The sequence below is a fragment of the Artibeus jamaicensis genome, unplaced genomic scaffold (assembly GCF_021234435.1).
Source record: "Artibeus jamaicensis isolate MK-2021 breed Jamaican fruit bat unplaced genomic scaffold, CSHL_Jam_final contig_387, whole genome shotgun sequence".
NCBI lineage: Eukaryota > Metazoa > Chordata > Mammalia > Chiroptera > Phyllostomidae > Artibeus > Artibeus jamaicensis.
In genome coordinates, this window is record NW_026521812.1 from 47,133,760 (window position 1) to 47,159,563 (window position 25,804).

The 25,804-nt window shown below is 36.8% G+C and overlaps 1 protein-coding gene across 1 annotated transcript in view; it reads right to left on the reverse strand.

Annotated features, from left to right (window-relative positions):
• Window positions 1-1,041: 1,041 nt before the first annotated feature.
• MEI4 (meiotic double-stranded break formation protein 4) overlaps window positions 1,042-25,804 on the reverse strand; it is a 141,288-nt gene continuing 116,525 nt past the window's right edge. The window contains exon 5 of the mRNA XM_037146551.2: window positions 1,042-1,597. Within this exon, the coding sequence (XP_037002446.2) occupies window positions 1,328-1,597 (270 nt within the window). The 3' untranslated portion in view covers window positions 1,042-1,327. The remainder of the gene's footprint in view (window positions 1,598-25,804) is intronic.

Consider the following 25,804-nt stretch of genomic DNA (forward strand, 5'->3'; position numbering starts at 1 on the left):
CAGCCCTTTCCCTCCTGCTGCTCTGCCATCACCACAGAAGAGCTTCCCCTGGGTAGCTTCTCCCCCTCCACCCGGCTTCACACCACGCACATTTGGGAGAGACTGAGACCTGGTTCATGGCAGGAGCCCAGCCCAGCCCAGTGGGATCTACACGTGGAGCAGAGCTTCCAGCACAGCCCAGTTCAGAGGAGCCGGTCCCCACGTGAGGCATACACATCTGAGAAGTAATTCTTGTTCCACCTCACTGAGATTTTGAGATTAACAGTTGCTGACTGATAGATACATTGAGTCTCAGTATTATAAAAAAGGCTTTATCTTCTCTGGAAAGCTAGAAATAACTCCAGAAATAACTGACAGATAATGATACGGTTTTACATGCAAAAAAACCCAATGGCATTTGGGAATGCTAATTAACTTATGAAACAATTATCATGCATAATTAATGAAGCAAATTTGTGTGTGTTGTGATCTAAATTGTACTACAGGAAAGTATATTAGGTGTGCTCATTAAGCTAGTGGAGTATGATTTTAATAATTGAAATAAAGTCAATGAAACAGTATAACTGGAAAATTCAGCCAATATTTTAGTAAAGTATGAATATACTTTTAGTAAGTATGAAGCATATCTCTAGATAGATGTAAGAATTTGTGAAAAGTTCCTTAATGACTTATTACACATGACTTAATTACACTTTAACAATAACAGGAATATTACATATAATCAACAGAATCAAAAACTGTTTTTTGAAAAAACAAACAGAACACTTAAACAACTAATTAGTACTTGCAAAAGGACTTGACAGATATGTTGATTATATAAAGTTAAAGGTAATTACCTTTACGATGTTAAATATTTTCCTCCTCCTACATGAGTCCTAAGATGATAGACTATGTAAGTGAAACTATTAAGAAAAAAGTTCTAAAAATCTAATTTACAACACTTATTTTTAAATACTATAAAGCAATAAAACTTTTTAACATCTTTTCCATTACCTTTTAGTATTTATTACATGGAAATATTTTAAAATATACATATCTTTTATGATATACACAATTAATGGTCCATTTCAGACAGTACTAGACCTATATATACTGAGGACCTGTATTTTAAGGTACAGTTACATGGGAATAAGGCTGATACTGGCTGATTATAGTATAGAAATATGACCCATAATCTCTTATACACAGGTGAATACTATTAAATTTAATTTATGATTGTATTTAGAGACCCCTTTAAAATCCTCATTTAAAAATAGTTTTGAAAATCTTTTAAGCAGAAGATCTTGATAAATTCAATTTTAATATGCTTCTGATATTTGGTAAACTGCTAAGGAAGTGAGTTATTTTCAACAGTTTTTATTTTGATGGAGTTCAAGAGAATGCCTAATCTCCATAAATAAAAAGTAAGTAAAGGAAATGTATCAGAGAGTTGGCAAATAGCTTCATCATGCTTCTGAAGAAATCTCTGGATTTCCCGGTTATCATGCCCTGTATCTGAAGTGTTGCCATCTTCATTTTCCTTTTGAAGAAGCTGCTCCAGAACCCAGAAGAGGGAGAAAATGTTTTCATAGCGTGTCACATCATAACTGGCTTGCTCCTACAAATAAACAACAAACTTCTTTAACAGAATATTGGTTATAGCTCAGTACAGAAAAAAGCCAACTAAAGAGATTACATTTTCAGATAAAAATAAATGCAGTTGACCCTTGAACAATGTAGGAGTTAGGGAACTGACATTCCCTATACAGTTGAAAATGCACATGTAACTTGTGTCTCCCCTAAAACTTAAGTTGTCCCTTGGTATCCAAGGGGATTGGACTCAGGACACAGAGTGGGTACAAAATCTGCAAGAGCTCAAGTTCCCTGTGTAAAATGGTATAGATTAATGCATAAAGTCAGCCCTCCACTCCCAGCCATAGACAGGAAACAGTACAGGTATTTAATGAAAAACAATCTGTGTGTAAGCGGACCCACACAGTTCAAACACATGCTGTTCAAGGGTCAACTGTATTTGACTTAACACCTTCTGCTTCCTGTTCCTTTGGGATGGGAGAAGGGAGAGAGCAACGGAGAGCATTTCTTTTCTTCAAAAACTTTCCAATTGTGAATTACTTTTTTCTCCTGATGGTTTACAAAGCTCCAGGTTCTTTCTCTGCATTATTGCTACAATTCATTACTCAGCAGATTCTGAGAATACTTGGCATAGAGTCTTACACATACCAAGACCTGGGTGTAATTTCAACATTTCATCAAAGAATTCCAATTAATGATACTGCTGCTGCTGATAAGAGAATGATTTTTAGGAAAAGAATTTTAGGAGCATGTTTCACTATACAACGCAGTCTTGGAGCAGTTAAGAGTTATGTATGATCTGCAAGCGACCAGAGGTGATCGCATCCTGAGTCTACACAAGTTGGGAAGTAATAGGGTTAAACTGTGAAATCAGATACATGGTCATAAGGAAAATGTATCTTGTAGAAGTTTTTTCATCAAGAGGGCTGAAAGTGAGGACGAGTTAAAGGATGGGCAACGAAAAGCAGAACATGAGGGAATATAGGAATCAGTGTAAAGGCATAAACTGACTCTATCATTTGCTTTTTAAGAAATGTGTTGAAAACATGCACCAAATCTATCCACTGTGATAATACATGAACAAAGAAACATTCACTCACTCACTCATTCGCTTATTTATTTATACTCACTGGAGGATGTGCTTATTGACTTTAGAGACAGGGGAAGGGAAAGAGAGAGAGAGAAGGAGAGAAACATCAGTTGGTTGCCTCTTGTATGTGCTCTGACTGGGGATGGAACCTGCAACCTAGGCATGTGCCCTGACCGGGAAATCAAAGCTCAGATGTTTCAGTTTGTGGGGTGACATTCCAGCCAACTGAGCCACCCCAGCCAGGGTGAGAAACATTCTTGTAGAGCCAGAGGAATGTATTCAACAAGGTGGTCTAATAGAGTCAAATATATGCAGATAACTAGTACTTTTTTTTCAACTTTAATAAAAATACAAAAACAGAAAACTGTAGATCAGTCTCATTTGTGAGTATATTGATTTCCAAGTTTATGAATATAGACACAGGATGCCAAACAATTATACTTAATCCAACAATATAATCAAGTAGAGGTTTTTTTTTTTTTAGGTGATTACATAATAAGAATTCTATCAATGCAATTCAACATATCAACAAATTTAAGTTGAAAAACTGTAGAACATGTCAATAGGCGCTGAAAAGATTTTTCTTCAATTAGAGTTTACATTTAATATTATGTTGCATTAGTTTCAGGTGTACAGCATAATGGTTACACAGTCACGTACAGAGTGTTCCACCCCTATTATTTCTAGTACCCAACTGGCATCATACACAGTTATTACAATATTATTGACTGTAATCCCTAAGTTGCATTTTACATCCCCATGACTGTTCTGTAACTACCAATTGGTACTTCTTAAGCCCTTCAGTTTTTTCACCCAGTCCCCTACCCCTCACCCCTCTGGCAACCATCAGTCTTTTCTGTGTCTGTAAGTCTCTGTTTTATTTATTTGTTTATATTGTTCTTTAGATTCCACATATAAGTGAAGCCATATGGTATTTGTCTTTCTCTGACTTATTTCCTTAGCATATACCCTGTAGGTCCATCCATGCTGTTACAATTGTTTTGTTCATTTTTATGGCCAAGTAATATTCCATTATATATATGTACCTCTTTTTGATCCATTTGTTTACTGATGGGCACATTGGTTGCTTAAGGATATATGTATTCCTTTGGATTAATGTTTTGAGTTTCTTTGGATATATACCCAGAAGTGGGATTTCTAGGTCATAAAGCGGTTGGTTCCATTTTTAATTTTTTTGAGAAACCTCCATACTGCTTTCCACAGTGGCTGCACCAGGCTGCATTCCCACCCAGAGTGCACAAGGGTTCCCCTTTCTCCACATCCTTGCCAGCACCTGTGGTTTGTTTTATTAATGATGGCCATTCTGGAAGGTGTGAGATGGTACATCACTGTGGTTTTAATTTGTGAATTTGAGCATCTTTTCATATGTCTATGGGTCATTTGTATGTCCTTTATGGAGAGGCAGGTCCTTTGTACACTTGGTTTTCTGTTGGCGTTGAGTTGTATGACTTCTTCATAAATTTTGAATATTACTCCCTTATCAGATGTATCACTAGCAGATATGTTCTCCCATTCAGTGGGTTGTCTTTTCATTTTGTTGATGGTTTCTTTTGTTGTGCAAAAACTTTTTAGTTAGATGTAGTCCCATTTGTTGATTTTCCCTTTTGTTGCCTTTGCTTTTGGTGCAAATTCAAAAAATAATTGCCAAGACAAATGTCAAAGAGCTTACTGCCTGTCTCTTCTTCTAGTTTTATGATTTTGGAGTCTTACATTCAAGACTTCAATCCATTCTGAGTTCATTTTTGTCTGTGGTGTAACATAGTGGTCCAGTTTCATTCTTTGCCATGTTACTGTCCAGTTTTCCCAATACCGCTTATTGAAGAGAGTCTTCCCCACTGAAGAATACTGAAGAACATTTTTGGCTCCTCTGCAATAAACTAGTTGATCATATATGAGTGAGATGATTTCTGGAGTTTCTATTTGGTTGCATTGATCTATGAGTCTGTTTTAATGACAATAACATGCTATTTTGATTACTATAGCTTTGTAATATAGTTTGAAATGAAAAAGCATGATGCCTCTGGCTTTTTTTTCTCATGATTCCTTTGATTATTCAGGGTCTTTTATGGTTCCATACAAATTTTAATAATGTTCTATTTGATATTTTCTTTAAAAATGCTTATAATAATAACTACTTCTTCAACTGCACTGTACCTCACACTCCTACTAATTGGACTATATATTATTAGATGATTACACCTAATATCTGTATGCTCATTCCCTTGATCTGGAATGGACTCATATCATCAACCTCTACCAGCACCCTGGTCAGTATTCAGTGCCCATCAGAGGTGCCACCTATCTGTCAAGCATGTCTGTATCCCGCCATTTTTATAGATATAAATGATTTACCTCATGATCTGGTTCACTATGTATGTTTTATTACCTGTTTAGACTGTAAACATACTGAGAAAAGCCAACGTGTTCCTGTCTCTACAGTTTCTGTAATTCCTAGAAGAATGTTTAATTGTTCTTGGTAAATGTCAATATATACTTCTTGTTTGAATTTAACGGGAATTGTGGTAATTTAAAAGGTACAATGCTACTCTAGACATATGCAGTAGTACCTCCTTATTCACAAATTTGTTTGCCACAGTTTCATTTATATATATATATGGTTTAATACAATCCACAGTGTCAGACATCACTGGGGGTCTGGAAACATCTTTCTCACAGATAAGGGGTAGACTACTATACTGGTTATGACCCGAAACACTGTCAGTGGCATTTTCCAATGAAAAAACTTTTCAACACTTTCTTTATTCCAAATGGAATTACGAATTAATTAATTCTTAATTCACAGTAAGTGTTTAACCTAATTATGTGAGCAATATTTACATAGTTTTTAAACTTGTTCAGTAATGACCATGAATAGTCCAAATTCTTGTATGAGTTAACATAATTCTTCTTGGAACTATTATTATAAACATATATATTTATTTAAACATTAACAGAAATTAGGTAGTACTTAATGCAAAATCTATAGCTAAAAGGTAAATTTACTTCATTTACTTTGAAGCTTTAACTACAATGGGGGCAGTACTTTATCATGACAATAATAGGTAGAATCGTGCAAATGATTTTAGACCTCCCTTCTATTGATACTGGTACAATATTTATCCTATCAGGCCCTTGAAATACATTAGCATTTTGTGACCCAAATGATAACTCTGTTTTGAAGATATTTAGATTAATTTTTAGTTAACCATGGTGTATAACATTTTAAAGACCAGTTAACAACTGGCAAGTGTACTTCCCAGAGTAGGGAGAAGTTCTCCTCCCTGATGAAGGCCATGGCATCCGGGCAATTGCAGGGCAAGTGTGTACAGCAGGCCGAGTGTGTCTTGGTGCTTTTCCGTTTGCTTCCAGAATCTAAGTCTGGTTGTGTTTAGCTCTGCTTCCAGACTGCCTGGCATCCCCACTGTAGCGTCCCACTTCTCCAAGTTGTTTTGGACTTTGCTTTTTTACTTTTATCAGAATTTATCTGTCTTGGGTTCCACCTCTGTCCTACATGCCTATTCTCCTAATAAGTAATTGGATAAACTCTTTTGTTCCAAGATATTAACAGCTCATAGACTATTGATTTTAAACTAACTCCTCTCTTCAGGGACAGTACACACTTTACTCACGTGCCTTCGCAGCCCTGCCTCTCAACGTGACTGGAGCGCCCGTCTGTGGGGGAGGTCTGTCCTGTAGTTACCAAGTCTCCTCAGGCAGCTGCCTGCTGTGCTTAATCATATGCTCAGACACTTTCAGAATTAGCTGCATAAAAACTAAAATAAATGCTATTGAGATGATAGCTGATAAATACACTTCTACATTTTTGGTGTGATTTTTACCTTCTCAGTGTCACACTGTTAGAAAGTACCAAACACAAGTGGAACACACCCACCTGGAAAATACCCAGGTGTTTGGCCTTAACGCCCCGTGGGGAAGGCTCAATGAGCCTCCGCACAGAAGCCACATGGCCGCGCGTGTCTGCTACAGCGCTATCAGTCTATCTGGGTAGGTCTTTTGGAATTGAAGGAGCCTTGAGAGGAAGCTTCTACGGTCCCATGACTGTTTCTTATAACCTAATCCATTTTGTGTAACAGGGACCTTAAGAAGAGGAAACACTTTCCTAGTAGAAAAATCACCAGCTATTTTTGTAGAACATTTTTTGAATTAAAGCATTTTTAATTTTTATTTTTCTATTCCTGAGTTGGGCTGCAGAAATTCAAAGTGCACAAATACCTTTTTAAATGGTGAAAAAAATTAATATTTCTTTACCTGCTGCTAAATTTCACTTTAAAACTTAGATTCTGAAGTTAAGGCTATAAACATTTAATGCCAGTTTCCTAATTGCTATTTTAGTTGGAATTCAGTCAAGGTTAACTAGACATTTTTGTAAAGAGTTATTATCCTTGAAGCAGACACTGCTACTTGCTTACTTCATATCCATTTTCCCTCCTTTTTCATCTACTAACCCCAGTTTTGTTCAGGATAATAATGGAGCAACTATAAATGTATATTTTCCAGTCTCCCTTAAGGCTAAGCCTGATCAAAGAGATGTAAATATAAGCAGCGGCGTGGGTTTCAGGGAAGCTTTTTAAGAGCAGGCAAAAGCGGGTGGGATGTACATTTTGCCTTCCCTCTTCATCATTTTTCCTGCTTGGAGATACAGATGAAGTGCCTAGAAATAGAAAAGCCACCTTGTGAGCATGGGGACGAGGGCCACCCTCAGACCCACAGAAAGGGCCCGGCTCTGGAAGGCACCGTGCCACTCCATACAGCAGGGCCGGGAGGCTGCACTTTCCTGCACTGTGTTGGGGCTCCCTTCCTCCACTTCAGTCATTTAAAACTGGAAACTTGAGGCTTCACCTAGGCTGGAGGGAACTCTAAGGTTCCTTAGCGTTGGACAGGTGCTGCCCTGCGGTCTCTGCAGTGCAGAGGAGAGCAAAGATAAGGGGATGCAAACAGGTTCCTTGTGGCAGACAGTGTAACACAAGGTGCTGCACAGCAGAAGTGTGGCTTGCAGTTTGGATGTTTGTATTTAATGCTGAAAAAGTATGAGGGTGACAGTTCATTAAATTCAACGGTTTGATCATTTATTTGTGCTGGCCCAGGGCATGCGGGGGTGAAGTCTGACACTTTCAGAAATAAGCACGCTGCTACAGGAGGGGTGAAAACACAGTGCAACATTTTTTGTATTTCTACAAATTCAAGAGGCGAAGGAAAACTGGATCACTGCAGGGCAGAAAATCAAGTCAAAGAGTCTGGGAATGTAACCTAATGTTAACTTCAGTGATCAGAAAATATACCTTTGGCCCAGATTTTATGAGGAGCGACAAGCAGTATCAACTAAAATTAGTAGTCTTGAAAAGAATAAATTCAACACAATACTTTAAAGGAAAAGGTTCACTGTCACCATAATTAAATGAGAAAAGTACCCCTGAGTTTTAATAAGTATTAGAGGCAAAGAAGGCAGTAAATTTCAGTCAAGGAGATGAGAAGGATGAAGTGCACTCTCTATCAGCAGTTTGCTGTGCAGCCTGAAGGTTCTGAAGCCCAGGAGAAAGCACCTAAGGGGCTGACAAGTAATCAGGGGCTTAGCGAGGGTCCCAGCACAATGCTGCTGCACACGGTCCTGCCAGCACCAGTGACTGAGAACAGAGCAGGACAGCCACAGGCACATTACGTCTAACACAGTATGTGACATATGTGCATGTGTAAAAACATATAAATCATATATTCGAGTATACCTATAATAACATATCTGGTATTACAGATACCTATAATTCGTATTTAATACTGTATTACATAGTTATGTTATATATTAGATACCTATAGTAATACTCATACCTATAGATACCTACTGGTATCTATATTATAGGTATCTATAATATAACATATAATGTAAAATTATAGATACATTAATCTATGGTGTATCTATAATTACACATTATAGATATCTGTAATTATACATTGTACATTATATGCATGTGTATGAAATCAGTGAACTTATGTTTGCAAATGAAGCACAAGTTCACTTAAGACAATGTTTCCTACAAAGATTGTTACCATATCCTTTTCCTCTCTGCAACCTGGGTGTCAGACCCACACTGAGGAAGTGTAAGGCTGGTCCAAACACACAGTAGTTAATTAGGGGAGATTTCCGGGAGATGAATTGTGAGCCACTGCTCAAAGACAGTGAGGGATATAGATTGATGAATCATCTTTTGATCAAAGTGCCAGGCAAAGAAAAATAAAAAGGACTCAATGGGTATTAATCTATTTTGTCTTCTAAGGCAAATAGATTGCCTTATAACTGTGCAGTGGCGCAGTTATCTTAAATGTTGGATCCTGGAGACTGGTTCTGAGGGGCTTATGTCTAATTTGTGGGTAACTTAGGTGAAAAGTTCTGAACTCCTGAAACTACTAACATTTGAGATCTTGATATTCTGCCTTGTGTCCTATAGCAAATAGTTCAAGTACGTAAGATTTGTACATAAAAATATTCGTGAGAGGAATATAACATAACCATGGATTTTAAAAATCTATCTATAATGAGCCTTGTTTTAAAATGATGATTTTTTTCATTAACCAGTTTTACTTACTTTTTTCAAATCTGTTTTTCTAAGGCTGAATTTATAAAATAATAAATAGCAAAATGAGCAGACTGAAAAAAAAAGGGGCTATAGTGGAAGAGGAGTTTGGACAAGAATCACCAAGAGTGAGAGGATGATTCGTATGTTTGACAAAAATAGACACCAAGTCTTCAGCAAGAACAGACGTGGCAGAGGCTCTTGCTGGTTGAGATCTTTGAGAAAACGGAATCTTACTGAGCAAGACTTTTTGCAAAGACAGGCTGTCATTTGAACACATATTCATGGCTTATTAAATCCAGCTGGCCATTTACTAGTTGTGTGACCTGGGCAAGTTATTTGAATCTCACTAAATCTCAGTTCCCTCATCTAAAACTTCTAAATAATAACAGTAGCTCCTCTACTGGATTGCTGAGATGATTACATTAAATCCTACATTTAAAATGTAGCACAGGAGTATAGATTTTTCAGTAAGTATTATCTATTATCATCATAGTTAAGTTTTTACCCAAAGTGCAAAAGATCCCTATCCTGGCTGGTGTAGCTCAATGGATTGAGTGTGGGCCTGTGAACCAAAGGATCCCGGTTCAATTCCCAGTCAGGGCACATGCCTGGGTTGCAGGCCAGTTCCCAGCAGGGGACGCATAAGAGGCAACCACACATTGATATTTCTCTCCTTCCCCTCTGAAGATAAATAGAATCTTAAAAAAAAGAAAAGAAAAAGATCCCTATCTATAAGGTACTTTGCATGTAGATGAAGGTTACTGTTATTATTCAAGCACTATACTGCGGTCAATGATTGGACGCATCTCAACCTGTATTAAGAACCTGAGGTGGCATCTTTATCTGCTTTCCTCTATCAAGAAAATCTTTCACAGACAGTAGTAATCTAGCAGGGAATTCCTTTTTTGCATAAAAGAGTGGTACTGAGGAGCCTAAATGCAAGGTGATTATTTGAAAGGCTTTCTGATACTAGAAGGCCCTGCAGGAGATAAACATCTGCAAAAAGGTCCATTGGGCTCAATCCCCACCTCCAACCCCCTATGAAGATGTGGTATTTAAAGAGCTAGCTTGATTCTCTGCTTAATGTTGTATTCTCTAGTTATCTGACTAGTGAGAGATGTATCAATTTACCGAAGCTCTATTCTTGAGGGCAGATGGTAAAATATAGTTTTTGATTCCTAAATAATATGCCCTTTTGGTGACTAACTCAGTAATATCATAGATTAAATACTAAGACTTTAAGATTCTGTTTGCACAATTCTCTGGGTATTCTGTTATTTGACTTCTACTTACCACTTTTTGGTTGGTCAGAATAGCAGATTGGTGGGTATAATAATAAATGGATTCCACACTGATTTTAATTCTCAAATTTCCTTATATAAAGAATGGATAGTCCCTAATACCTGGACATAGCATTTTTTTGTTCTAACAGATCCCTTGAGCCAACTTTAAATAGCTTTACACTGCATCCCCAGTTGCTTAGGATTTGTATCCTCAATTATGGGGTCATCAGTCCCACTCAGTAACTTTTTTACTACCTTACAGTATAATATTAAACTTGGTCTAAAGCTGGAAATCTCTTTAAAGTAGTTTTAACAAAGCAATGCAAACCAAAGGATTTGGTTATTAATATAAGTCTATTAAGTAAAAAAAAATACTCCCAAAACAAGGCTCAGAGACTGGAATAAAAGCAGCTAAGTTCTTTAAGGACTAATTCTACTGCGAGTACTCAGCACTTTAAAATTGTATGTTTCTGCCTGCCCTGCCCCCCTCTCTCCCCCTTCAGTCCCCTTACAAACATCTGCTGACTACCTTCATGTGCTATACCCTATGGTTAAGTACTAGACATACAGAGATGAATAGGACGGAATCCCTACCTATATAAGAACTCCCAGCATGTATTTAGGAAGACACAGAAGTGAATAAATTATGACAATGCAGAAAGCATGCACTAAGCTATAAAGGAACTCTAAAGAGAATTGAGTCATATGGTGAGAGAAGATGCTGAGGGGGAGGAAATGAGTTTAGCCATGAATGATGATCCTGTAGGTTCACTTGCTGCTAGATGGTATGGCAGGATGTGTTTGGAGAGATGACCGGAAAGTTATTGTCAACATAGGTAAAATACCTCTTGGCTACTACCACAAGGGGCTCTGTCTCTGGTCAGTGGATAGGCACTGAAGCATGGGAGAGGCAGAGTGCTTAGTGGGGGAGCAGGGACGGTGATTACCAATCTCTGCAATAATTCATTCTGCAGATTCCTTCTGCCTTCTCTAAGGCAGTGGAAACAGACTGGATGACGGGTGTGTGCAGTCAGCAGCCAAATCATTTGTTAAGTGTTAATAAAATCTTAGAGAGTGTGATTGGTTCCATGAGGTCTGTAGTCACTTAATTGTTTAATACTCATGTTTCTGAAAATGGGGGCAGATAACAAGAGGAAGCATGAAGTAGTATTCTTGAGAAAAAGAAATCAAAGCTGATGAAATACCTGAAATATACTGGAAACAGAGATCCAGATGGTCATTACTGATGAAAAACAAATGTCCAAATAGCCAGTGGGGGTGAAATCAACAAGAAACTTTCATTAGGACTCTAAATAAAAGATTATCCAAGGCAGCAATGAAAACCTGCCCAACCAGGCAGAAGGCTAGGGCTAGATTTTTTGGAGTAGTATCAGTGACTGCCCAGCCAGGCAAAAGCTAGAAGGTAAAGCAATTTCCTAGAAGCTGCTTAGCTAAGCTTTGATACATTTGCCTTAAGCAAGCAAGAAATGTATATATTTATTAAGAGCACTGGATCCGAAGCCTAAGATTAGTGACAACAAAGGGATGGGCTAAAAAGTAATCAGATCCTCTCCAATATTGTTTGGAAGTTGAAAGCAAATTTGATTGACCTCAGAATACCTAATCATCTCCCAAAGGCCAACTGAACAAGGTAGGGTTCACAGAAATTAAAAACCAACACTTCTCGTTTCCTTTCTGTTTTCAATGTGTATCACTGCTACTTCAATGGAATCAGTCTATGAGAGTGTGCTATCAAAAGCTGAGTAAAACTGCGGAACACACAGCAAAGTTTATTAACAGAAAAGAAAAAAAACATTATTAATATTCTTGTTATTGAAATCTTGTTATTGAAATAGGGACTGGGCCAAGAGCAAAGTGAATGATACATTTCTTGTGTTTTTTTAAAAAAAAATCAATTGACCACCATCTCTCCTTTTTTAAAAATATTTTTGAGATATACTTGAGATACAGTCAAATTTGCCCTTTTACAAGTATTTAGTTTTATGAATTTGGTAAATTACTTTTAATTTACAGTAACTGGTAAATTACTAGGAAAGGTGTTACGGAAATAATCTTTTTAATTTTTAAAAATATTTTATTTATTTATTTTCAGAGAGTGGGGAAGGGAAGGAGAAAGAGAAAACATCACTGTGTGGTTGCCTCCCGCACGCCCCCTATTGGGGACCTGGCCCACAACACAGGCATGTGCCTTGACTGGGAATCAAAACTGTGACCCTTGGGTTCACTGGCTGGCACTCAATCCATCCAGCAATACCAGGCAAGGACATAATCTTAAAAAAAAAATCAACCCTCACCTGAGGATATGTTTATTGACTTTTTTACAGTGAAAGGGAGGAAGAGAGGGAGGGAGAGAGGGAGGTAAGGGGCAGAGGGAGAGATGTGAGAGAGAAACATAGATAGAGCCACTGCCTCCCATACACCCCCTGACCAGGGATTGAGCCCGCACCTTAGGTATGTTCCCTAAGAATCAAACTGGCAACTCTTTGGTGTATAGGATGATTCTCCAACTAAGCCACCCAGCCAGAAGATGATCATCTGATTTTTATCTTTCATTTTATTAATCTGGTGTATCACGCTGATTGATTCGCAGCTGTTGAACTATCGTTCATAAATCCTACTTGATCATGGTATATAATCCTTTGAATGCATTTTTTGAATTTGGTTTGCTAATATTTTGTTGAGGGTTTTTGCATCTATATTTATCAGGGATATATCTAAGAAAGTCACAAACTGTAAAATAAATTTTTATAAGATTACTCTCACATTTCACACTTTGATGACTTCCCATAATACTATTTAATTAAATGCCCCTTGCTGTTTGAAACCCCTTTACTTTACCTGGATATTTCTTTTCCAGCTCAGACTTTTTCAGTTAGAACTGAAAATGAAATAGGCAGTCTGGAAGGTAAATATTTATAACTAACAAAGGTGTTAGGAATGCAGAGCCATAAAGAGCAAGTATGTATATGAGAAGGGGCCCACCAAAATGAAATGGTCTTCTCGAGGGCAGGCTTCCCCTGCTAGGTGAGTGTTCTAGGATCCCATTTGTATCAGTATTTGAACTGGCATTGTTGTGAGAGGCTGTGTTTGGGTTGAGTGGATTTTTTTTGGAAGACTTTCACTGCATTTGCCCATTTCATGATGGGTAATTTACTAGCACACCTGACCACACTGAGCACTGACTGTTCAGTTTTTGATCAAGACCAGCAGGCCCCCAGGCCCCACCCTCCCTATTCACCTGATCTCACCTCAAATGACCTTATTTTTTGTGTCCCTGGATGAAAAATGTCCTCAAAGGGGAACATTTTACCTTGTGGAAGAGGCAAAACAAACAAAAAAAACCAACAAGCACTAAAAGGCATCAAAATCCATGAGTTCAAAAACTGTTTTGAGGATTGGAAAAAACGTCCCAATAGGTGTGTTGCATCAAATGGAGAGTACTTTGAAGGTGACTGAAGTTTAAACATGTAAGAATAAATACACAATTTTTAATAAATAAATTCTGTTTTTCGGGTCCCCCCTTATATATTCATATAGCTATATTTATTTTTCTCATTAAAACCAAAGAGCAAAAAGCTCCCTATATGCAGAAATCTAACTAACAATGTGTTTATACTCATGTTTTCCTGCTAATTTGATCTAAGTAGTCAATTAAAATATCCAGTGAGTCGGATACAACTCATTATAGAGAAAAACTTTAACATCCATTTGCAATAATTTTACATAAAATAAAATGTAAAAAATAGTGCATTTTGTTTATTATTTGCTAAACACTAAAGCTAGAAGGTTCTCTCAAAAGAAAGAGTTTTCTGATCAGAGGGGGTGGAAAAAAGTGCACAGTATAATTTGGCCCTTAGATACTCATCATTCATATCAAAATTTTGAGGTTTCATTAAATTAGCAAGTTTAATATATAATTTAAGCATAGTATGTTATTTATTTATGGAGAATTAGTATTCTAAAGAACACATTGTTGACATTAATAAATAAATAGCCAACATAGGCATAAAGGACAGCAATGGGGTCACAGTTGGAAAAAAAAACACCTAGCTATTTTCAAAGGAGAAAAAAATAGTATGGGTTCTTACTTATCTGGTATCAGTAAATGTATTTATTCCAAATAAATAATATATCATTACTGTGGGCTGCATATTTCATTTTTATGGAAAACTTTATCTAAAATCTACTTGATTTCGTATAGGTTAAATGTAATGTTTTCTGATCCAGAGGTAAATGACCATTTCACTGAGGTGAACAGCAAGTAAAGAGGGTTTTCTCAACCTTTAACTAAGAAAAGTGTACTATTTACAACTTGATAGCTGTAAAATCAAAGACGTAAGTATGTGTGTTCTAAAAGTTCTAAATTTGGCCTTTTGCACTATCAGAGAGAGTACCTAAAAACTGGATGTAAAAAGAGTATAAAACAGATGACTGATCTGTAATTTGGTTGAATTTGAGTCTTGTGATTTGGCATTTTAACTGTGGTTAATATGCATGTTTTTTTCTATATATAATACCAAAGAATTAAAAAACACACATTTCATTTCATTTTATAATTCTAAATGTTTGACTCAAGTGTAGAGACTAAAAAACGGGCAGATAATATTCAAACTTTAAAAATGTTCCCAGTATGTGAATATTAAACTTAGTTTGTTTAATATATTTAAGTATTTACTATGAGGAAATAATATATGCATATGCATATTTTAGATATAAAAATGGGCTTTGGGGGGTTTGTTTTTTTAGGTTACTCATGTTTAGGGAGATACAACAGCTTTGTTATGCAGAGGAATACTCAGTCTCCTTCAGAATTCTAGTCTCAGTATCACTTAATAAATTTGGATTCTGATAGTTTACAAAAGGTTAGCAATTTTAGAAATACTGAGCTCATTTACCACATAATCCTTATGAGATTTCCACCTTGAGTAAGTGATGGTGTGTTGCTTAACACATACATTCTCACATAGAAACCAGAAACATAAGCTGAATTTTAGGAAGTCCAGACCTATATCTTTGTTATATTAGGTTAAACCATATCAAAGTTTCTGTACATGACAGCGTTGACCTACAAAAACAGAAATTTCATATGGCTCAATGTAATAGTGTATGTATCTCTATGCCTTAAATAAAATTTACTTTTTAAAAATCTTCATTTGATTAAAAGCAAAATGAAATAGAACAAATGAAACAACAAAACTCTGAACGAATATCTGTAGGTCATTTGAAATGAAAACATCTGGTATAAAATAAAGTGGCTATTTATTATTTAGCTGTCTAAGGGTCAATGGTTAACTGCATGAAACTAGCACTTAAAAAAGATTGCTAAAGTTTTCACCATGTCTCTTAACAAGATTTGTATTATGTTTACTTTTTCTGAAGACTCAGAAGTTCATCTTCTATTAATTGTGCATTTTAGCTAAATATCCATTTCAAATCATGTACAATATTCCTCATGGAAAGTCATGACTTATGATGGTTTATTTCCTATGCTGATTTATTTATTGTTGAATGATTCCAGTTTGGAATATTGACAAGCAGTAATAGTTAATTTATTAATTCACTTTTGTCAGCTAAAAGTCATTAGGCTTTAATGCAGGAAGTTACCTTCATTCATTCTAGATTTTTCTGTGTGTGTGCATGTGATGCAAACAGCGAAACACATGCAGAAGCCCGTGACTGCCAGCTCCGCTCCGCCACAGCAGTCAGGCCTGGGTTTCAGACTGGTCACTATGAAGAAATTACCTGATGCATTTTCTTATTTACTACATTAGGTTTTACGTATTAAAATAAGGCTGTTATTTAATACTCTCATTCCATTTACTTCCCCTTAGGTTCAACATATTTTGAATTCATCACCTCTATTTTAAGGTCAAAAGTATGCAATTTCCAAAAAATTCATATCAGGGATTATCTTTTCCAAGTGATCTTTTTGTTCTGACTTAAATCAATTTATTTTATTTTGTCTCAATGAGAATAAAGAGTGTTGAGAGGACAGGGAATCATTCTCACATCTTCCAGTGCCTTTTTCAGTGCTCCTTACCCAGGAAGTTTTCTAAAAAAAAAAAAAAAAAGGTGGCTGACTACACGGTTTCTGGAGTGCAGCATTTTTACCCTTCCCAAAACAAAACAGGAGAACAGACTGAGTCAATAGAATAGACTACTTCCATCAGTCACGAAACTGGTATTTTCAAAACACCCATTTTTCAAACGGTCAGAATTGACATTTCTGGTAGTCAATATTTAAGCTGGTTATTCCAGTTTAAACTGTTAGCCATCCAGTTGAATGTGTATGTGAGCGATAAAGGTCAGCAAACATAAGTGTGTGAGAAAAATCTTCCTTTGTCAGCCGCCATCACCTGGGTGACACATAGGGAAAATGGCATAATCTCTCTTCCTTCTGAAGACTGGCATTTCAACTGTCTAAAGATTACCTTCTGAAGTACTTGGCCATGGAAAATGGAACAATGATATCTGTTAATGGGCTCACACCAACATAACTTGGAAGGATTATGAAAGGCTCAGAAGAAAATATAATATTTTCCTGTTTGTAGTGTGATTGATTACATTTTATTTGATAACATTTGAAAAATTTCACTCTGCATTTCAGTTTTTTTATATTCCTTCTTCCTTTCCCTTCCTCCATTTCACACATTTTCTATTTTTCTCAGTCCCTGAGATGTTTTCCCATTGCAGTTGTTATGGTATTTTGTTCATATTTTTCTACATCATGATGGTTTATATTTCTAATAGTTTTAACTGATCAGTAAACAGATGTCTTGGCAGCAACATTGTGTGTTTCCTATTGATGGACATTCCATGAGGAGAGGTGACATTTAAGGGAAGGCACAAGAAACTAATGTTTTTTTTAGTACCAACTGTGGTTGAGGCGCAGTGCTAGGCTCTGGACACATGACTTCTCATTCAGAGCACAATGGGTTGGTGACACCACTATCGTCATTTCACAAAGAGCAGTGAGGCTGGGCTGCATCATCATGGAGCTGTGATTCTCTCCAGATCTCTGTGGCTCGAAGCTAGTGTTCTCTCTTATTCTAAATTTCAGTATCTTGTGGTGTGACCTTGGAGAAGTCAATTATGTATTGATTTCTATCTGTACATGCCAGAAGAATGTTTTTAAGTAAATAAATATAATCAGTGACCAGAGGGGAGAGGGGAGGGAATTTCAGGGGAAAAGGGGAAGGATTTACAGGAACAAGTATAAAGGACACATGGACAACAACTAAGGGGGGTGGAAGAGGGAGGGAGGTGGGGGGCACAGGGGGTGGGCTGGGAGTAAAAGACAGAATACTGTAGTTGAAAAATAATTTTAAAAATCTCTCTGTATTACAGTTTCTTTGTCAATAATAAGAATTTTAATTCAATAATCCACTGAATACTGTGGTTTGGTAACTTCCACATGGGCTAGAGCTCCCCCAAAATGCCCAGATTAAGTGGTTATATGCATCTTGTATGCTGTGTGATATGCAGTTTCCCACTAAATATGTATTTCAATGCAACTCTCAATTCTTTGCTCATTGTTGAAATATTAAATCCTGTTGCTACCGAACTGTATTAGGATGTTTATGTAGCACAAAGTAACATGGAAGAATATTAATTCAATGCTTGTTATTAAAGACAGAAATCCCTTTCCAAAATTCTGAATTTCTGATGTTTTGAAGCACAACAAATTACTACTAGTAGCTAAAACTACTCTGTCCAGTTCACACACGGTTTCCAATGCCTGTTTTCACGATTTGAGAGACTTATAGTATGCCTAAAGGATCTTACATCTTTTAAAGTCAAGTACAGCAAAAAGCTGAAGCCATTGTTAAACGAGCCTTTGACCACAAATAGTTCTTTTACACTTACCATAGTCATTTTTTCATGGAATTATTCATTCACATATTTCCTAACTGCCTACAATATGCCACACAAAATGCTGGGTCTCTGTGTACTAACGAACTAAAAAGGTGTAAGACATGCCTGGTAGAAGTTTACAGTCTAGTAAAGGAAACAGGTAATAAACAACATCCCCCGCCACCCTGCCCCTCACCACACACACGAAGTGATGAGCACTATTAGGAAAACAAATGGGATTCTATGATAGATCAAATCAGGGGATGGGCAGCGACCCATGATATCATTTGGGGAGTCCAGAGCCCACAGAGGGTCCACCTTTGTGAAGAGAAGAGGCCAATACTCCAGGCAGACAGAATAACATGAATCGAGATGGATGACTGGGTCCTTGTATACACTTGGTCCAGCTGAACCCTTACCCTTTAGCTATGACTCTTCAGCTTTTGAAGTAAACAAACTGAAAATAGGCAAGACCTTCTACCTTCCTGCTATCTTCAGAGATCACAAAAAACAATTTTTGCCTTTCTGCATAAACATTTCTCCTGAGAATAACTGCTTATGTCATGTTGTGACATGTCTATCTAAATCTATAAAATTCAGTTGAATTTAAAATGAGTGTATTCTACATCATAATTTTGTTTTCCCAAGTACTATTTTTAAATAGACTTATGGTTCTTTTCTTTTTTTTTTTAATAGAAAAAAAACATCCAGTCCTAGGATTGGCTGTAAGGTATGTAAATCCTGCAAGCCACCTCCAGCTGTAAAATTCTATGATGATCAGAAAACAAGGTAAGTCTCTATTTGAACGTTAAGGAATCCAACTCACGATGCTAAATACACAAATTATGAAAATACTTGTAGGGAATGTATTATCATTATAGTAGAACTCCTCTTTAAACATAATTTATAGACATTTACAAAAAAATGCTAAATTAAATAATGAAATCTCCCTCAACCTGAACTTACAGTTTGGAGCCTAATCTAAAACAACTGTACTACGGTAATTACTTTAAATGAAAAAAACTAGTTCAAATAATTATCAGAAAACAATATGATGAATCATTACTTATTATAAAACTCAAGACATTTTAAAAGCTATACTTCTTTGATATAAATAACTTTTAATAATGCAACTACCTGATGAAAACCAGCATTTCACAACTTTACTTAGAGTCTAATTATATTTTTGCTAGTTCTGTAACATCGATGTTTGTAAACTGTTTGAATGGCATGTAATTATCTGTTTTCTCCTAACACTGTCCCTGAACATCTCTGTTAAATGCCTAACAAACTCATTCCAGAATTAAAGTCAAATTAAAGCTACATCCATCTAACTTTATAGTCTGGACATATCACTGTATGAAATAAATGACATTTAGCAGTATTGTGTAACTCAATCTAAACTTAATTGGTGGTTCTTCTGCTTGTTCTCCTTGGCACTGAGCATGTGGATTTAACACATATCATTAAAAGGTTTGCATTTGAAGGGAGCCAGTTTACCCACGTCCTTCGTCTCTCTCCTCATCCCATCTGTTCTGCTCCCAGAGATTAGGTATCCTGTTGTACTTGCTCCACTTCCCCTCCATGGATGATGGGATTGCCCTGAGGGAAGCCTCCCATAAAGCAGTGCCACACTTGTGCCCAGCCTGTCCTCTGGGTCCCTGACAAGTAGATCATCTAGGACAGGGGCACCAGTCTGTGGCCTGTTACAAACCAGGCAGTCAGCACCTGAGCTCCACCTCCAATCCTGTCCCTACCCCCTTGTGTGGAAAAATTGCCTTCAAGAAACCTGTTCCTGGTGCCAAAAAGATTGGGGACTGCTGGTCTAGAGTGGTACAGATCTGGCAGGCACTCCATTCATGCCCATACCTCCCAATTCAACAGGTACTTCAGTGTACCCACTTCTGCCCATCCAGTTGGCCATGGATATATTAATCAAATATTTATTACAAGCACTACGCAGGCTCCAGACTTCTGTGCTTGCTGCCCCCTCTCCCTGATTCTGTCTTCACCAAATATTCAGAGTCCATTCCCTTCATCCAGGTTAGTATTCAAATGTCATGTTTGTAGAGAGGTCCACCCCCAACCACCCTACCTAATGACATGGTTCCACAACATTCTATCTCCTTAATGCAACTTATTTTTCTTCACAGCACTTACTGAAATCATTTATATAAATTTTTTCCTCTAGCTTCCTCTAGAGAAGGAAGTGCTTTGTTTTGCTCAGTGCAACATTCGCACTGTGTAAACTAGCCTCTGGCATAGAGTTGATATTCAGTATACTAATGCTGAAGGAGTGAGGAACTTTTCAGAGGAATTCCTCTGCATGAGGCACTGGCTGGACCAAGCAGTATATGCATCCAAGAGGAAGTCACATACCAATAGCCAGGGAGCCAAGACCCTCAGAAAGAACCGGGGCTGCATGAAGCACGGGTGCTGTTCTCCCAGTTACCAATCCCTTCTTTTCCACCCCAGTGGCTTTGGGCACTGCTGGTTGGGGTCTCAAGGATGATCACAGGATCAGGGGCAAATGCGAATATCTACTTTATATGTAGACTAAAGAACTTACCCAATCTTTCATTCATTCTCTGGGAAGTTTTGCTCAATAGTTTTGTCTATCTTCTGACTTACAGATGGGGGAAATAACTCTAGAGGTAGGTTCTTATCTTCCTTTACCCTCACATCTATACTTTTTCCACTCTCAAACACAGAAATTGTATAACTTCTTTTGGATAAACAAGGTGAGATTGAGACAATGATCTCTATTGGGCAATGGTCTAGACTATTCTGTCTTTAAGAACTTGTCTGTTTAATGTTTGCAAAGTAAAAAAACAAGGTATGTATTTTTTGGCATGGCAGGTTTATTTATGTGTATATTACTGTTGGTGTATAATGGCCCAAGATTTTCCTTTTGTTTTAAGTATTTGTACTGATGCTCTGTCCACAGAAGCCCTGCAGTCTGAGTGTCAAAAGCAAGTAAAATCAGTGTCTAAACATATATTACTGCTAGGAAAAGCAGGTCAAAATAATGAATGTTCTGTATCCTGAATTTTCTTATCTAAAGTTTAAATCAGCATATTTACTTGCATAATTAATCAAGTCAGTATAAGGTTTGTAAGCAGAAAAACGCTACTTCTCAATAATACTCATCGACCACTTACTTTTCTTGCTGGTGGCATTTCTCTTCCCTTTTAATTTTCCCCTGCCCATGTACAAAGGCTTCTGAAACTTGCCACAAAATATGTCCTAGAGTAGTGTTTCTCATCATGTTTGATTAAATGATACTTTATCACAAGAAAATAAAAATATTTCATGGTCATTAGTTTGCTAATATTCATAGTAAAGGCTGTGAAGGCTTTAAGGCTGTAGTAAAGGCTGTAGCAAATACATACGAATAAACTTATTTAAATAAATGTTTCCTATGTCTTTATTTTGAATGCTGTTTTTGTTTTTGTTTTTGTTTTGACAGAACAAGATCTAGTGAGGCAATGACCTGAGGGTTATTGATTTGAGAAATGCTTGTTTCAGAGCCTTTTGCTTCATGATCTTTATGCCATTGATCCCCTCCTTTCCTTCTCCCAGGTTTCTGTGTTGCCATGACATCACCTGCCACTCAGAGCCCTCTTCAAACATTCTCATGGGGGATTATCCTGTGTTCCTCTCTTTATTTTCCCTGCCCTTCCTTCTAATAATTATTCTTACTCCATCTACTATATACTGGACTCTGTGCTTGGTCTCAGGATGTAAGACCAGCAGATTCATTAGCTACTGCTGAGGAATTTTAGGGATGTTCCTCCACATCTAACCCAAGCTCAGGGGATAACTAGGCAGAAACGGGAAGAGTTAGTAATCCAGATAACGGGGGATATAGGCTTGTTCTGTGTGTGTGTAGAGGAGTGATTGGGAGGGATTGTTTGATACACGTGACACATTACGGGCAAAAAAGACCACATTACCTAAAGGAATCCGTGGATTTCACTGCACTCTAGGCACAGGGAGGGGGGATAAGGTAGGCCAAGAAGGAGAATGCTGGAGAGGTAGGAATTAGTGTGATCAGGGAGGGCTTTGCATATCAGGCACATCAAATTTATCCTCTAAGCCAGAGGTTCTCAAACTGGATTGTGCATTTGCATTACCTGGAGCTTACTAAAAATGCCTACTCATGTCCCTGGCATCATTTCAGATTTAGCTTGTCTGGAGTCTGAAGTAGGACCTGCTTTTTTGTTTTTTTATGTTTAAACTTCACCGATGATTAAATATGCAGCCAGAGTTGAAACAACTGTTGAAGGACTTGGAAATTTTGGAAGCTATTGAAAGATTTTTAAAAGTATGAAACATGTTCAGGTTTATATTTTAGAAATATTATACATTAAAGGAAAATAAAAGGTGTCTAGGATAACACAGTACTGCCTAACTCTGAGAATGCCTGGCACTTATAAACTATAAGAAACATTTGGTGAAAGAATAAGGAGCCAAACAAAACCTTTGTGACCGACACTGAAGCCTTGGTTCCAAGGCTGGCCAGGGGAGGAGTGGCAGCGCAGTAAGGACAGAGCTCCCTGATAAGGAGCGAAAGCAGGAGAGTATTTCCGATCGACCTCCTCTGTCAAAACCTTTCTCTATGGGCAGTTTGGTAGAGGTTTGGGGCATAAGTTTGGAATCAGACAGTCCTAGGTTTGCTTCCCATCTGACATTATAACAGTTTACTCTTGGATGAGTTATTTATTCTCTTTAAGCCTCACCTTTAATATTTATAAATGGTGATATTGATAAGATAAGTGAGATAATGCTTAAGAATCATTTCTCCCTGGGCATAGGCTCAGCTTTTGAAAAAAATTAAACACTTTGGGGTATCAATATGGCAACACACAAATATGTATATAGCTCATAACTACCACCAAACTGCACTTCTGTGTGAATAGTGAATGAGGAATATTCTCATCAATCAGCATGATAAAGAGGGACTGTGGAAGTCTCGGAGAGGTCGGACCAGCAGATGATGTGGCGTCTAGTAGGGAGTCATCCAACCCACGGCCCACGGGCTGCACGCAGCCCAGAATGGCCAAGAATATGTGACCCAATACAAAACTGTAAATTTACTTAAATTCTTTTCTTTGCTCATCAGTTTTTCGTTACTGTTTGTGTATTTACTGTGTGGCCCAAGACAACTCTTCTTCTTCCAGTGTGTCCCAGAGATAGCAAAAGACTGGGCACCCCTGCTAGAGAATATATTATAAAATTTTATGTCTGTTTTAATAATTATAAAATACCAACCTTATAGAAAATATAATATTTTCAATTGCCTATCAAATATTACAAAAGCTGATCCTATATTATTAAAACTAAGTATATTAAGTAAATATGGAGGCCACATTATCTACTCAGAATGCAATAGAAATAGTGACTAATAATAAAAATAGAAATAACCAAAACAATATTGGTTAAGATGAATTATATAGTACAAACACTGTTTTAGCCTTTATTTGTTAATTTAATGCTGCCAACCACCCCCCAAAGTACTTATTATTATTGTCTGTATATTATAGATAAAGGTTAAAGAGGTAAGTGAATTGTCCATGGAATTAGAAATAAAATCAGCATTGGAATTCAGGAAGTCTTCTGTCAAAACTTTCACCTTAACCACTATTCTACATTGTCTGTCAAACTCTTGGAACTGAAATATTCTTTCTTAGAAAGAAACTTTAAATTAAAATACAGATTTTCTTTTTAAATAGCAAAACTATAATTTAAGAAGAAATTAACAAAGTCAAAAGTAGAAAATAATAAATTAAAGTATGAAAATATAAAGATTCAGTGTGCTTACGCACAACCAAAGTTACCATGTAATTATAAAGAGTAATAATTAGCAATATTTCTTGTACTAGTAAGAATAATAGCAATGCAAGACCTGTCATGTAGAATTTACTGTGGCCAGGCTTGGGGCTCAGCACTTCAAATATACTGCATTAATTAATCCACACAATAAACCTTTATGATAAACACTATATTACCCATTTTACAGAGAAGGAAACTGAGTCATAGAGACTTAACCTGCTTAGGTTTACTCAATTGCTAAGTGTCTGCATCAGGTTTTGAACTAATGTCTGATTGACTCTAGAACCCAAAGCTGCATGATTATAAATGCAGCCACTCAAAAAAACAAATAAATTAAGACTGAAAAAGCACATGCAACAAAATCAATGAAGAATATTAAAATTTATGAGAATTTTAAGAAAAATTTTAATGCACAGAAATTAAAAAATTTACTACTTGACAGATTTGTTTCAGAAAAAGAAGTGACCCAAGTTGACCTTGGAAGTAGTAAAAATCTAGTAACTGTGAAAAAAGTGGAAGGTACTGTTTAAAAACAAAATCTTTCAATCAAACAACCCGACCTAGGCAGGTTTCATTCTCCGCTCCACAGATCCTGGCTTTTAGCTAATTTTAATTTTTTATTTATAGTTGACATACAACATCTTATTAATGTCAGGTGTACAACACAGTGATTCAACATTTATGTATTTTACAAAGTGACCACCACAGCAGCTCCAGTAACCACCTGTCACCATGCATGGTGGATATGATACTGACTAGATTCCATATGCTGTGTACTATATACCTGTGACTTATTTTGTAAGTGGAAGTTTTTACTTCTTAATCCCCTTCCCTTTTTCCACCAATCTACAGCCCCCTTCCCCCAAGAAAATGGTCATTTTGTTCTCTGTATCAATGAGTTTGATTCTGTTTCATTTTGTTTGCTCATTTGTTTTGGTTTTTAGATTCTACATATAAGTGAAATCATGTAGTCTTTCATGATCCTGCATATTTCCCTTTAAGCAAAAACACTCTCTACATCCATCCATGTTGTTGTAAATGGCTAAGATTTTACTCTTTTCTTATGGCTGAGTAGTATTCCATTGTGTGTGTGTTTACATATACATATACATATACACATATACATATACACATATACATATATCTATATCTCACATCTTCACCTATTCATCTAGTTACGGACATTAGGTTGCTTCCCTATCTTGGGTATTGTAAGCAATACTGCAATGAATATAGGAACACATCTTTTTGAATTGGTGTTTTTGTTTCCTTCAGATAAACACAAAAAATGAGAATGCTGGGTTATATGGTAGTTCTATTTTTTCTTTTTTTTTAAAGATCCATATCCTGTTGTCTATAGTGGCCACACTACTTTACAGTCCCACCAACAGTGCACACAAGTTCTCTTATTTCCACATCCTTAAAAACACTTTTTAAAAAAATTCTCACTTTGATAATAGCTATTCTGACACATGAGGTGATATTTCATTGTAGTTTTGATTTTCATTTGCCTGGTAAGTGATGAGCATCTTTTCATCTTT